Below are 13564 nucleotides of genomic sequence, written 5' to 3'. Positions count from 1 at the left end.
TGACTTTCAAAATGGAATTAATGAAATAAATCAACTTTTTCATGATATTCTAATAATATGACCAGCACCTGTACTGTATGTATCCCGCCTTCCGCCCGAATGCAGCTGAGATAGGCTCCAGCACCCCCCGCGGCCCCAAAAGGGACAAGCGGTAGAAAATGGTTGTATGTATAGTGTGTGAATGTGAGTGTGAATGTTGTCTGTCTATCTGTGTTGGCCCTGCGATGAGGTAGTGACTTGTCCAGGGTGTACCCCGCCTTCTGCCCGACTGTAGCTGAAATAGGCGCCAGCGCCCCCCGCGACCCCAAAAGGGAATAAGCGGTAGAAAATGGATATATATATATATATATATATATATATATACACACAAATACATATTTATATTGTTTGCCACACTTATACAATACATGCTAAGATCTCTGATCAAAACAACCCTTCCTTAACTTCTTTGATGTAGTTGACAAAGCACAATAGTGTAATATCTCGTAATATAGGCCTATCTAAAGTGTTCAAATGTGCAGAGGACTAATAGAAAACGAACTGCTAACTGGAATGCCCCGGGCCGCACTTTGGACCTCTTTAAGTTATCTAGTGTAACTTGTCTTTATTTATTGTTGAGATTTTAAAACCAATCCATTGTTTACTGTTTTGTAGTGGTCCAAAATGTATTGCGAGATGTCCAACCTCTTACGTTGTTAAAATGCCATTCGAGGTGTGAAACAACATAATATTACGTGTTACTTTATCCATCTGAAAAAAATATGTCCTATTTTCCTCATGACCTGAACGCAACGCTTTTCGCGTCACAATTCCGGTTGAGCAGACCTCTTCTTTGATTGGTCGGACCCAAAAGCGTTTCCGATCTCCTATTCGCTGTTTCCTTCTTGGCCGCCTCCCCCAGCCACGTCGCGAATCACTCGCCATTTTCCCCCGCATCGCAGCGACCTACAGCGACTCAATTCCTCTATTTTTTGCCTTCCCAAAACTAAAAACCCCCATTTCCTATTAGAGGAGATATTACATACCTGAAGGGATTGTCTGAGTTCGTCTTATTTTTGCTGCAGCTCCCCGCAACATGAATATTTTCAGGCTAACCGGCGATCTCTCCCACTTAGCAGCCATCATCATCCTGCTGCTAAAAATATGGAAAACCAGGTCGTGTGCGGGTAAGTTCGTGCTTTTGAACATCTTCGCTGCAGGAGTGTTGTTGACCTCACTCGCTGTCGTGTTTATTAGCGTGTTGCTCATGTTGTTGCTCAGCATTTCGACAGCTGCTCGTCGGCGACTGCTAGCTCGCCTGCTATAACATGTTCTGTTACAGGTGTGCCTTGTCAGAAATGAGTGGCGTGTCTCAGTATATAAGTTATATAATATATCAAATCACAACGAATCAACAATCAAACGAAATGGTTTGTTTTTTTATTGTTGCAAAGTAGCTTTGGTCGTTGTTGCGACCAAACCCCTTAAATTGTTACTCTTTGGACAAGTGCGTGTGTGTGTGCGTGCTTTGAGGCGTCATGTTTGGACTTTTTTTTTTCTTTTTAACAAGTAACTTAATTTTAACTTTGTTTTTATGGTGATAAACTTTGTTTCGTGATAATTAGCTTTGTTTCATGGTAACTGACTCTTATGACGTGGCAGCACTCCGAAGCATGTATATTGACAGATATGCATGATGAATGGTTTTAAAATATTAATTAATCTGTAATTTTGTTTTAAATACTCATATTTCCTGTGGTCTAAGGTTAGGCATGTGTTTTTTGCAGTGGCGGGCCGTGCGTTTCCCACCTAGGCCTTCAGTGATCTTTGACTTCAATGATTACCTTTCCAAAGACCATCATTGATGTCACATGATCATTGCTGGAGAAATACTACACAGGAACACATTTACGCAAAGCTGGGTATTGAAAGGCATCAACAGTATACAAAACGGGTTACTTTCTGGCGCATTTAAAAATAAATTATAACGCATCAGCAATTAAAACATACTGTTAATTTAAAGTACCAATGATTGTAACATACTGTTAATTTAAAGTACCAATGATTGTAACAATCTGTGTTGGCTCTGCGATGAGGTGGCGACTTGTCCAGGGTGTACCCCGCCTTCCGCCCGATTGTAGCTGAGATAGGCGCCAGCGCCCCCCGCGACCCCGAAAGGGAATAAGCGGTAGAAAATGGATGGATGGATGGATGGATGATTGTAACACACATACTAGATGTGGCGAAATTATTCTCTGCATTTGACCCATCACCCTTGATCACCCCCTGGGAGGTGAGGGGAGCAGTGGGCAGCAGCGGTGCCGTGGCTGGGAATCATTTATGGTGATTTAACCCCCAATTCCAACCCTTAATGCTGAGTGCAAAGCAGGGAGGTAATGGGTCCCATTTTTATAGTCTTTGGTATGACTCTGCCGGGATTTGAACTCACGACCTACCGATCTCAGGGTGGACACTCTAACCACTAGGCCACTGTATCTGCTTGGCTTATGGAACTTCCTGTCAAGAAAGTACACACTTATCAACAATATTTTAACTGCACTGACCACATGAAGGCGACATACACATGTCCATCCATTTCCTACCGCTTGTCCCTTTTGTATCCATCCATCCATCCATTTCCTACCGCTTATTCCCTTTGGGGTCACGGGGGGCACTCGTGCCTATCTCAGCTACAATCGGGCGGATTGGCGAGGTACACGCTGGACAAGTCGCCATCTCATCGCAGGGCCAACACAGATAGACAGACAACATTCACATTCACACACTACGGCCAATTTAGTGTTGCCAATCAACCTATCTCCAGGTGCATGTCTTTGGAAGTGGGAGGAAGCCGGATTACCCGTAGGGAACCCACGCAGTCACGTGGAGTACATGCAAACTCCACACAGAAAGATCCGGAGCCCATGATTGAACCCTGACTACTCAAGACCTTCGTATTGTGAAGCAGACGGACTAACCCCTCTGCCACCGTGAAGCCTATTAATGCTAATTAAATGACAAGCATGACACACTTTACGAGAGTTTACAACTTTCAGTTGTAACAGAACAGCTACTGTCAACAACTTGTGATCTGATTGGCTATCGCAACTGTCTCTCAACTCCATGTGTTCTCAAATTCATCTGCTAACGGTCCCGTTGAATATCCAATCACAGGACGTGTAAATGTCACGTTCAACGTGAGGCCAACTAGAAGGCCTTACTGACAACAACTCGTGATCTGATTGGCTATCGCAACTGTCTATCGTCTGTATGTCCCAGTTCACTCACAGTGCAGGGACGCCTGCATTGTTGATTCTGAAGGCGCCTGGCCGATTTCGTACTGCATGGCAACATTAGCTAGCTGAAATATGAGTGGATACAAACTAAAACTAAAAACAACAGCACGGGAACATGCATAATATGACATGAAAAGAATATGAAAATTTTTAGATATTAAGCGAAAGTAAATAATTTTTTTTTTAATCTTTTAATTCTGATCATGATTTCTGATTACATTAGGCCAGCAGAGAAGGCCTTGCTGGCCCTGATGGTACACCACTGTTATTGCAAGAGAAGAGAAAATTCAGACTGTCTTGAACCTACTGATTCTAAAATATCCGCTACAAACGGTCATTAGAGACACCTCCACATTATAATGACGTCGATACTCTGTTACTCTAACACAGGGTTGTCAGACATAAGGCCCAAGGAACAGCTTTTATCTGGCCCGCGGGATGAGTTTGCCAAGTATAAAAAATGAGCCGAAATTTTGGAATGAAAGAAACTGCTGTTCTAAATGTGTCCACTAAATGTCACAATAGCAATTTTTTGTATCTTTGTAGCTACGTATGTAAAAAAAATAAACCAAGGGTTTCCCACACATTCATTTATTTGTTGCGGCCCGTCACGAAAGAATTACAGCTGCCACAAATAAAAAAAAAATAAAAAAACATTTTTTATTTATTTATTTTCTTTCCGGCTTTTGACTCGCTCGACCGCTCATAAAAGCAATGGGACTCTGTCTGTGAATTGAGCATGTAATTACATAGTATATAAATATATAAATATTTTATAAATATGTATATAAATATGTACATTAAAGTGTTGTAATTATATTACAACTCCGTGTTCTTCTTGGTCATCGCCGCCTGACACAACACTTTAGGGACAAACTGAATACATTCATCTTAAAACATTCGTATGCACGCACAACACTTAAAAAAATAGCAAATTAAAAAAATTGCATTTGGAGTTAACTTATGGGAATGGATTTAACTCCGTACCCCGCCTCCCGCCCGATTGTAGCTGAGATAGGCACCAGCGCCCCCGTGACCCCAAAGGGAATAAGCGGTAGGAAATGGATGGATGGATGGATTTAAGCCAGTGTTTTTTTTTTTCTTTTTGGACATGTTGTAATGAGAAACCGGAATTATGTTATGTACCATTACTATATTGTAACTGTATGCATGTTTAAAATAAATGTATGGGATTTACGACCCCGAAAAGGACAAGCGGTAGAACATGGATGATGGATGATAATTTTAATCTACATATATAACACTTCCTTGTGGGTTAGATCATATGTATTGGATATGCTTTGTTGTAAATTTTGTGTAAATTCTGCTCTACAGTCATATTTATAATATATATACTTTTTGAGTCTGTGCTAGGCGATCGATTCTGAAGGCATTCCCTGATTGCAAATGAAACCATTTATCATCACCCTCTCCAAAAGTATGAAATTATGTTTTTTGAAAATGTTCACAGTTTAAATCTATATTTCAAAGCTGTCTCTATTTTTTTTTTTCATACGTGGTTGATAATAAACTTCATTACCATTATATAGATTCCCCCGGTTACAACATTTAAGTGTACATTCACACTCACCAAACAGTATTAGAATAGCCATAAAAAAAGCTGGTTTTAGCAGCATTTATGTCACTGAATGTCGCACGTCTCTTGTACTATGCGCAAGCCAAGATTATATACAAAAATATATTTTACCTTTTTTGTGTTTCCTGACAGCCTGAAGTACAGGGGTAGGGTCTCATACTGCAGCTCCTCCCCCCCGGGCTGAGCACTTTACTTAATGTCCAAGTACATCCACCTCGCTGGGACATGACAACGTAGTCAGACAGCAAAACCCGCAAACAGGGGCATCCAACACTACACGCAAGCTCACGTTAAAATGCATGAACCTTATGATTTGATTCTTTGGCATTGTTTAACATGACTATCCAACATTGCAACAACACATATGTATTTTATATATATATATATATATATATATATATATATATATATATATATATATATATATATATATATGTATATGTCAGAAAAGACAAAATTCCTCACAGGTCGCCTGTAAAAAACAAAACTTACTCAAGTAATTTTTTTGGAGGGTATCTTTACTTTTATTTAAGTGTGACTTTTGTGTACTTTTTGTTTTTTGGGTATACAAGACTGACAAATATTAGACACTTCTCAGTTTGACACACCGCTGCCAACTTAATAATGAAAAAGGTTACGGTTCAGTCTTTGCATGTAACCAAATGTTTGCTGTCTCTTCTCAGGAATTTCTGGAAAGAGTCAGGTCTTATTTGCTTTGGTCTTCACAACTCGCTACTTGGACTTGCTCACATCCTTCATCTCCCTCTACAACACAACCATGAAGGTGAAACGCTTGGCTCATCCTGGGCCATATGTCCTCGGTTTTCCTCCATGCACTGAGCATACACTACGTTGCAGACATATCACTCCCTTGTTGACTAAAAGATTACTATAATTCTTATGGACCACTCTGCCTGGCTGCTCCCAGTGGGAGGGGTGCATGTTTGTTTAACAGGTTGGCTGTGTCTTTCAGGTGGTCTACATTGGATGCGCATATGCCACCGTGTACCTGATCTACATGAAGTTCAAAGCAACTTATGATGGAAACCACGACACATTCCGGGTGGAGTTTCTCGTCGTTCCTGTGGGCGGCCTTGCTTTTCTGGTTAACCACGACTTCTCTCCCTTGGAGGTTAGATGTTCAGCCTTTACCTAAGCATCATCTCTTATCGTTATTCTGATGTGATAGTAGTTTCACAATAACATTAGTGGATTAATACAAATGTATTGTCATATAAAGTCATTTTAACTAAGGTCCAATACAAAGTTCGCTTGTTACCTGCACGCATGCTGCATAGTTGACTGCATTGCAGTTGCTCCACTATGGTTGCATTTCAAAAACATTTATAATAGAATGTATAGATCAACTTAAAATGTGTTCACAAAGTCAAACTAGACGTGTCATTTAATTAATGTGAGAGGAGATTATACATTTTATATTTAGAAATGGCATGCTGCCATGTAAATAATATTAATAAGATAAGACTATTTAGTTTGTTTAAACAAAAAAAAACAATGTATAGGTTTGTTCTACATAAAATGTGTACTTTAATTATTTCTGTTGTGATCTGCTGTTAAATAAACTTTACTTTTTCGTGGAGCAAACTAGAGATTTAGATAACATTTTTCCTGTTGGAAATAATGGAAATGGCAGTAGTCTGTTCTATATTCAAATAATTGCCATCATAAAACCTTTTTTACTGTAGTAGAGGAAGTTTTTCAAGGCACTCAAAAAAACCTAATACTGATGACTTTTCCTTGACACTCTTTTGTTATGTTGAAAATGATTCAATGTTGCAAAACTTCAAAAGAAAAGCAAAACTCAGAACTAAGATATAGGCTGAGTCTAAAGCAGTTTTCAACTAGTGAGCCGGGTCCCCTAGGGGGTTGCGGTGCAATTCCCAACGGGCGCGTGTAACCCTGGGGAAGTTGCTTTATCATTATCCTGCTTCAAACCCCGCTTCGAAAAGATTTGCACTGGAAGACTTGATTATTGTAGCAATTAATCCTGACTTCCTCATTTTGATGAACATAAAATTATCACAAATAGTTTTATTAATTTTTGTTTTGTATTTTAATGTGTTTTATATATTGTGCTGTTGAGTTAATGTTGCTTATCAAATTAAATGTATTATTTATTGTGTTTACTAAATTATATTTTTTAGTATCAAAGGGTTTAAGGTGGTCAACAAATGTTTATAGTTAAAGTAAGGATTTACCGTATTTTCTGGACTATAGAGCGCACCATTATATAAGCCGCACCCACTAAATTTGAGAAGAAATTAATATATTTCCATGTATTCACACCGCACCATAAGTCACAGATATATACTGTACATTGTGAAATGAGTTATTTACACAGAAATATGTATCAAATGTTTACTTACACACCTTAATTGTTTCCAAATGGTGCTTAGAAGACTGCAGCAAAACAGTTGATCATACAAAACAGAAGTCCTCGTCATGGACCCACTAGCTGCGGAAGCTAGCTCTCCAGTCAGCTAAATACTCAGTAACTCCACAGTAACGTTTGGGTGAATTTACTGAGGAATTTGTGAAAATGAAATAATACATAGGAATGCCATTTGTAAGTTAATAATACTAACTCAGACACTTGTTAGCATAGTAGCTAAAGCTAACGATGCAAGCTTCATTACATTACGATAACATGTTCAAATATGCATGAAAACACTGCATGATGCACTTGAAATCTTTTTTGTTACAGACTAACACGATGTTAAAATTGTGTTTTGTAAGTTGATCTTCATATCTTCCTTTGATTTCTTCAATGATAAAGATACAATGTTATGCAAAGGTTTACTTATAACAATTTTATAGACAAATGATACTATTTAGAGTAGCGGCGGCATGTGGAAAAGGCACAACATTTTTTCTTCATGTGGGGGGCGTAACAGAAACTAATTGTGAAGCACTGCTCTAAAGTGACACTTTCATACAGTTTGTGTGCATAAATGTGGTGGAAAGCAATGAACAGAAGACAAAGCAACAGGTTATTACTGCTATAGTCATTTTTGGTATATGTGCATTAATGGATTTTGACAAAATTACTAAATATTGGCAGAACGACTTAGTCCCTAAATTGTGTGTCATTATTAAAAGTAAAATGATATTGTAATTTTCTGTCAGGAACTTTGAATTAATTGCCTTGTGTATGAATTGTGCTCTATAAATAAACTTGCCTTGCCTTATACAGTAAAGCAATCTGTAAAAAAGGTAAATAAATCTCAGCATGAACAGTGTAAATCAGGGGTCTCAAACTCAATTTACCTGGGGGCCACTGGATGCAGAAACTGGGTGAGGCTGGGCCTCAAGAAAAGATTTCTTAAAAAAGTCTAACATGCACTTTTTAATGAATTCACCTTCTATGAATGGTTTTCCCGCCCTAGCAACAGACTTGCCAATCCTCACGATTTTTCCGGGAGACTCCGGAATTTCAGTGCACCTCCCGACAATCTACCGGCGCAACCATTCTCCCGAATTTTTCCCAATTTTTACCCGGCCGACATTATTAAGGGCTGCCGTGACTGCACTGCCTTTAACGTCCTCTACACCAGTGCCTCTCAACCTTTTTTCAGTGGTGTTCCCCCTGTGAACATTTTTTTAATTCAGAGCAAAGCGTTTTTGGTTGGAAACAAGAGATAAAGAAGTAAATTACAGCACCATGTCATCAGTTTCTGATGTATTAAATTGTATAACAGTGCAAGATATTGCTCATTTGTAGTTGTCTTTCTTGAACTATTTAGAAAAAAAACATATGAAAATAACTAAAAAAAACTTTTTGAAAAATAAACAAGTGATTCAATTATAAATAAAGATGTATACACATAGAAGTAATCATCAACGTAAATTGCCCTCTTTGGGGATTGTATTAGAGATCCATCTGGATTCATCAACTTAATTCTAAACATTTCTTCACAAAAAAAATAAATCTTTAACATGAATATTTATGGGAAATTTCCACAAAAAGTCTAGCTGTCAACACTGAATGTTGGATTGTTGTATTATTTTTCCACAGTTTATGAACTTACATTCATCCTTCATTGAAGTATAATTCAACAAATTTATATATATTGTTTAAAGGATTTTTGAATTAATGCTATTTTCTAGAATGTTTTTATTAAATCTCACTTGTCCCTCGGCATACCTTCGAGTACCTCCAGGGGTCCGCGCACCTCCAAATAAACTATTGCTCCACTACATGTCATCGCGCACGCTTTTATACCACACAATCAATGTGGCGGCTCTACTGCATAATAACGTCTCGCGGGCCGCATGTTTGAGACTCCTGGTGTAAAAGGATCTGTTCTGACTTCAACACTTTGTCCTGCCTGCAGATCCTGTGGACTTTCTCCATTTACTTGGAGTCTGTGGCCATCCTGCCACAGCTCTTCATGATCAGCAAGACGGGCGAGGCTGAGACCATCACCACACACTACCTGTTCTTCTTGGGCCTGTACAGAGCACTCTACCTGATCAACTGGATATGGAGGTTCTACTTTGAGGGATTCTTCGACATGATTGCCATTGTTGCAGGGGTGGTGCAGACCATCCTTTACTGCGACTTCTTCTACTTGTATGTAACAAAAGGTGAGTCCCAATGCATGTTCAGACAATGGGGAGAGAGTGAATGCTACGTTATTAATCGTCATAAATCCATCAAATGGCAACAGTTGGCACATGCTAAGCTAATCGATACCAGCTGGTCTGAGTGCTCACCTATCAAAACCATTGCACTTTTGACTTTTCGAGCATTTTTGTTTCCATGTTTTGCTTTGGCTGTCATTCAACCTCAATGTGGCAGCAGCTAGCTATAGTTATCTACCTCTAGTTTCTGGAAATTGGGCTCCACATGAGACTTTTTCTCACAGTGACAGGGTTTTTTGAAAAAGAAGAGAAATGGGTTAGTTTGGATTTGGGTTTTTCCTGACGGGGAAGCTACAGTGCTTCACTTTGGCACATTTTGTTATGTTACAGCCTTATCCCAAAATGGAATAAATCCAATATTGTTGTCGAAATACAATATCCCATAGTGCGAATGTGAATGTTTTTTAAAACATTTTCTCAAATGTATTAAAAATAAAAATTCACATGTAAATAAGTATTTTGTTCATTATTTTGTTAATGCACCTTTGGCAGAAATGTAAGCCTCAAGTATTTTTGAATACCTATCACTCAATCAATCAATGTTTGTTTGTGTAGCCCTAAATCACAAGTGTCTCAAAGGGCTGCACAAGCCACAATGACATCCGAGGTACAGGGCCCACATAAGGGCAAGGAAAAACTCACCCCAGTGGGACGTCGGTGACAATGACTATGAGAAACCTTGGAGAGAACCACATATGTGGGCAACCCCCCTCTCTAGGGGAGACCGAAAGCAATGAATGTCGAGCGGGTCTAACATGATATTGTAAAAGTCCAGTCCAAAGTGGATCCAACATAACAGTGAGAGTCCAGTCCATAGTGGATCCAATATAATAGTGGGAGTCCCGTCCATAGTGGAGCCAGCAGGAGACCATCCCAAGCGGAGACGGGTCAGCAGCGCAGAGATGTCCCCAACCGATGCACAGGCGAGCAGTCCGTCCCTACTCCCGACTCTGGACAGCCAGCACTTCGTCCATAGCCACCGGACCTGTGTCTATCTTTGGCCAGTTTCGCCCATTCTTAGTCTAGTCTGGTAGGTGACCAAGAACCCGATGGTCACTCTGTCATAGCTCCAGCATTCCTCTGTGGAGAGAGGACAACCATCTCAGCAGCAATCCACTAATCAGGCCAGTATGGTAAAGTGGCCAGACGGAAGCCATTTCTTGGTTAAAAAAAAAAAGTTTGCCAAAATGCACCTGAAATACTCTTGACCATGAGAAACAAAATTATCTGGTCTGATAAGACAAAAGATTGAACTCTTTGGCATGAATGCTAGGCATCATGTTTGGTTTCTGGCATGAATGCGAGGCATCATGTTTGGAGGAAACCAGGCACTGCTCATCACCAGACCAATACCAATACAGTAAACCATGGTGGTGGTAGCATTATGCTGTGGGGGTGTTTTTTGAGCGCACAAACTGGGAGACTCGTCAGAATAGATGGACCGATGAATGCAGCAATGTAGAGACATCCTGGATGAAAACCAATGCTTTCCCTTCAACCCGATAAAGCGTGAGAGTAGCTGCAAACGAGAATAGATAAACTGCCAAAAGATAGGTGTGCCAAGCTTGTAGCATCATATTCAAAAAGACTCAGGTTGTAATTACTGCCGAAGGTGCATCAAACTATTGAGCAAAGGTCTAAATACTTATATACATACTTATGTACAAAAAAATCTACATTTCTGTTCTTTTTCTGTTAAGATGGGTTGTTGAATGTACATACATACATTTATGAGAAATAAATGTTTGATTTTAGAAAATGGCTGCAATGAAACAAAGAGTGAAATTTTTAAAGGGGTCTGAATACTTTTCATAGTTTAGAAACCTTCCGAGTCAGCGTCTTAGGCTGGCACGATAACCAAGAAATGAACGTAAAGAAAAGAAAACTTACTTCAGAGACAGAAGCAAGTTAAAATTAAAGCTGCGAGCAATGTTGAACGGGCCCTCGCCCCCTCTGCAACGTGGGGTTCACATGAGTCGGCGGGCACGCATGACGCATGCGGTCACGTCCTTCCCAATGCCCTGACCCACCACCAAAAATTCCAGAAGATTGTGGCGTATGTGTAAGGAAGTTATTACTGTTGTCAATTTTCACCACAAGGTGTTGTACTGGCACCACTGCATGGATTTGGTTGCATCCCACCCAATATATAATTAATGTCTCCATTTTGTGTTACACATAAACCTATCTGCCTCTTGTTGCAGTTCTCAAAGGAAAGAAACTGAGTCTGCCTGCTTAAGTGCCAAAGAGAAGCGTATTGGCAGAAGAAGGGGACTGGCCGGGAGGAGGAGACGCTTTGGACACCTGTGATATCTCCATCACTCCCTTCCAGTAAGGTGGCTGAGACAGACAGCAAGTAAAAGCAGATCCAGCATCAGAACAACTGTAGAAGCTGGTCCATGCTTGGTGGATATCTGTTTGACGCATCTTGCATTACATTTTTTTTTTATTACTTTGTATAAAGAAAGAAGAAATAAACATGGAAAATGTTTTCTACATATTAAAAACACTTTGCTGCAGATTAGACATTTTAGTGTATTTCTGGTTAAATGTAAAATTGCATTTCATTTAGCCCTGTATAATTTCCAAACAGTTGTGGTGGTATTGACTTCTTACAATGGCCCATTGCTTTTCTGTACATTGTTTTGGGAGGGTGATTCTACACCCTCCAAACTTTGATGCGAACAAAATCAACATTGTTTTTCTAGTTTTAGCAGTATCCATTGCTGTGTAAAAGGTAATTTTTTACACGCCATCTTTCTAAATTACTCAAAGAAGCCTGTTAGAATAATACCAATAATAAAATGCAATCACCTTTGATTATGGCTTATTTCTGGGTCTTTTTGTGTTGCGTTGTTGAATCGGTTATTAAGGACATGAAATGCAACATCAAAATATTGGCAGATTTGACAGTGATTTGTCAAATGTTACATTTGGCTTTGTCTAGACCTCCGATTCCTTTAGTTGTATTTTGTTATTTGCCAGAGAAACCATTTTACTGTTTGGAACAATTAGATATTGCTGGGATGTGCTGAGGTATTTATTTTGATCGTACTGATTTCCACTCAACAGATTCAATAGAGTTGTCCGACTGTTGTATATAATTGTAATGTTCAGCAAGCACTCTTACCTTACTCTTACAGAATCGACTTGTTTAGGCCTACTTTTCCTCTACGGGGTTTCATGTAATGCCAATTATAACCATCTTTTTAATTTCATAAAAAAATGTGCAACATGTTGCCATTGCCACCACAAATAAAGACATTTTTAAATGGTGAAATTGTTATTCTTTCAATGGAGTTTGAATTGGGTGTAGCTAACCATTATAAAATGGTGAAATTGTTATTCTTTCAATGGAGTTTGAATTGGGTGTAGCTAACCATTATAAAATGGTGAAATTGTTACTCTTTTAATGGAGTTTGAATTGGGTGTAGGTGTTGTAAGCACAATACCAATGGTGCGCAATTTGCGAAATGCGCAACTGCATTTTGCAAATTTAATATCAAATCAAATGTTTATTGGATTCATCACTATACAGTGTACATCCACTACTAAACTACTACCACAACTTGGTTTACTATTTATAAAATATAATAATGTAGGGTTACCTGGAACTTGAAATAGGGCAACCAGACTGAATCCACACTTGGTAGTAGTTTAGTCGTGGATGTACACTGTATAAAAATGGTTCTCAACCTTTTTTCAGTGATGTACCCCCTGGGAAATGTTTTTTATTTCAAGTACCCCCTAATCAGAGCAAAGCATTTTTGGTTGAAAGAGATAAAGAAGTAAAATACAGCATTATGTCATCAGTTCTGATGTATTAAATTGTACAACAGTGCAAAAAATTGCTCATTTGTAGTGGTCTTTCTTGAACTATTTGGAAAAAAATTTATAAAAATAACTGAAAACTTGTTGAAAAATAAACAAGTGATTCAATTATATATTTATAAAAAAAAATCTACGAATAGAAGTAATCATCAACTTAAAGTGCCCACTTTGGGGATTGTAATAGAGATCCATCTGG

At 38.9% G+C, this 13564-nt stretch overlaps 1 protein-coding gene across 1 annotated transcript; it reads left to right on the top strand.

Annotated features, from left to right (window-relative positions):
• Window positions 1-889: 889 nt before the first annotated feature.
• Window positions 890-12817, top strand: LOC133557824 (ER lumen protein-retaining receptor 2). The gene is made up of 5 exons (XM_061908651.1): window positions 890-1166; window positions 5556-5656; window positions 5846-6004; window positions 9228-9480; window positions 11742-12817. Exons 1-5 carry the CDS (start codon window positions 1076-1078, stop codon window positions 11774-11776), a joined length of 639 nt encoding a protein of 212 aa, XP_061764635.1. The 5' UTR covers window positions 890-1075; the 3' UTR covers window positions 11777-12817.
• The last annotated feature ends 747 nt before the right edge of the window (window positions 12818-13564 follow it).

This window comes from Nerophis ophidion, linkage group LG08 (genome assembly GCF_033978795.1).
Source record: "Nerophis ophidion isolate RoL-2023_Sa linkage group LG08, RoL_Noph_v1.0, whole genome shotgun sequence".
Lineage (NCBI taxonomy): Eukaryota > Metazoa > Chordata > Actinopteri > Syngnathiformes > Syngnathidae > Nerophis > Nerophis ophidion.
Note: the sequence above shows the minus strand (reverse complement) of the source record. Positions and strands in the feature narration are given on the sequence as shown.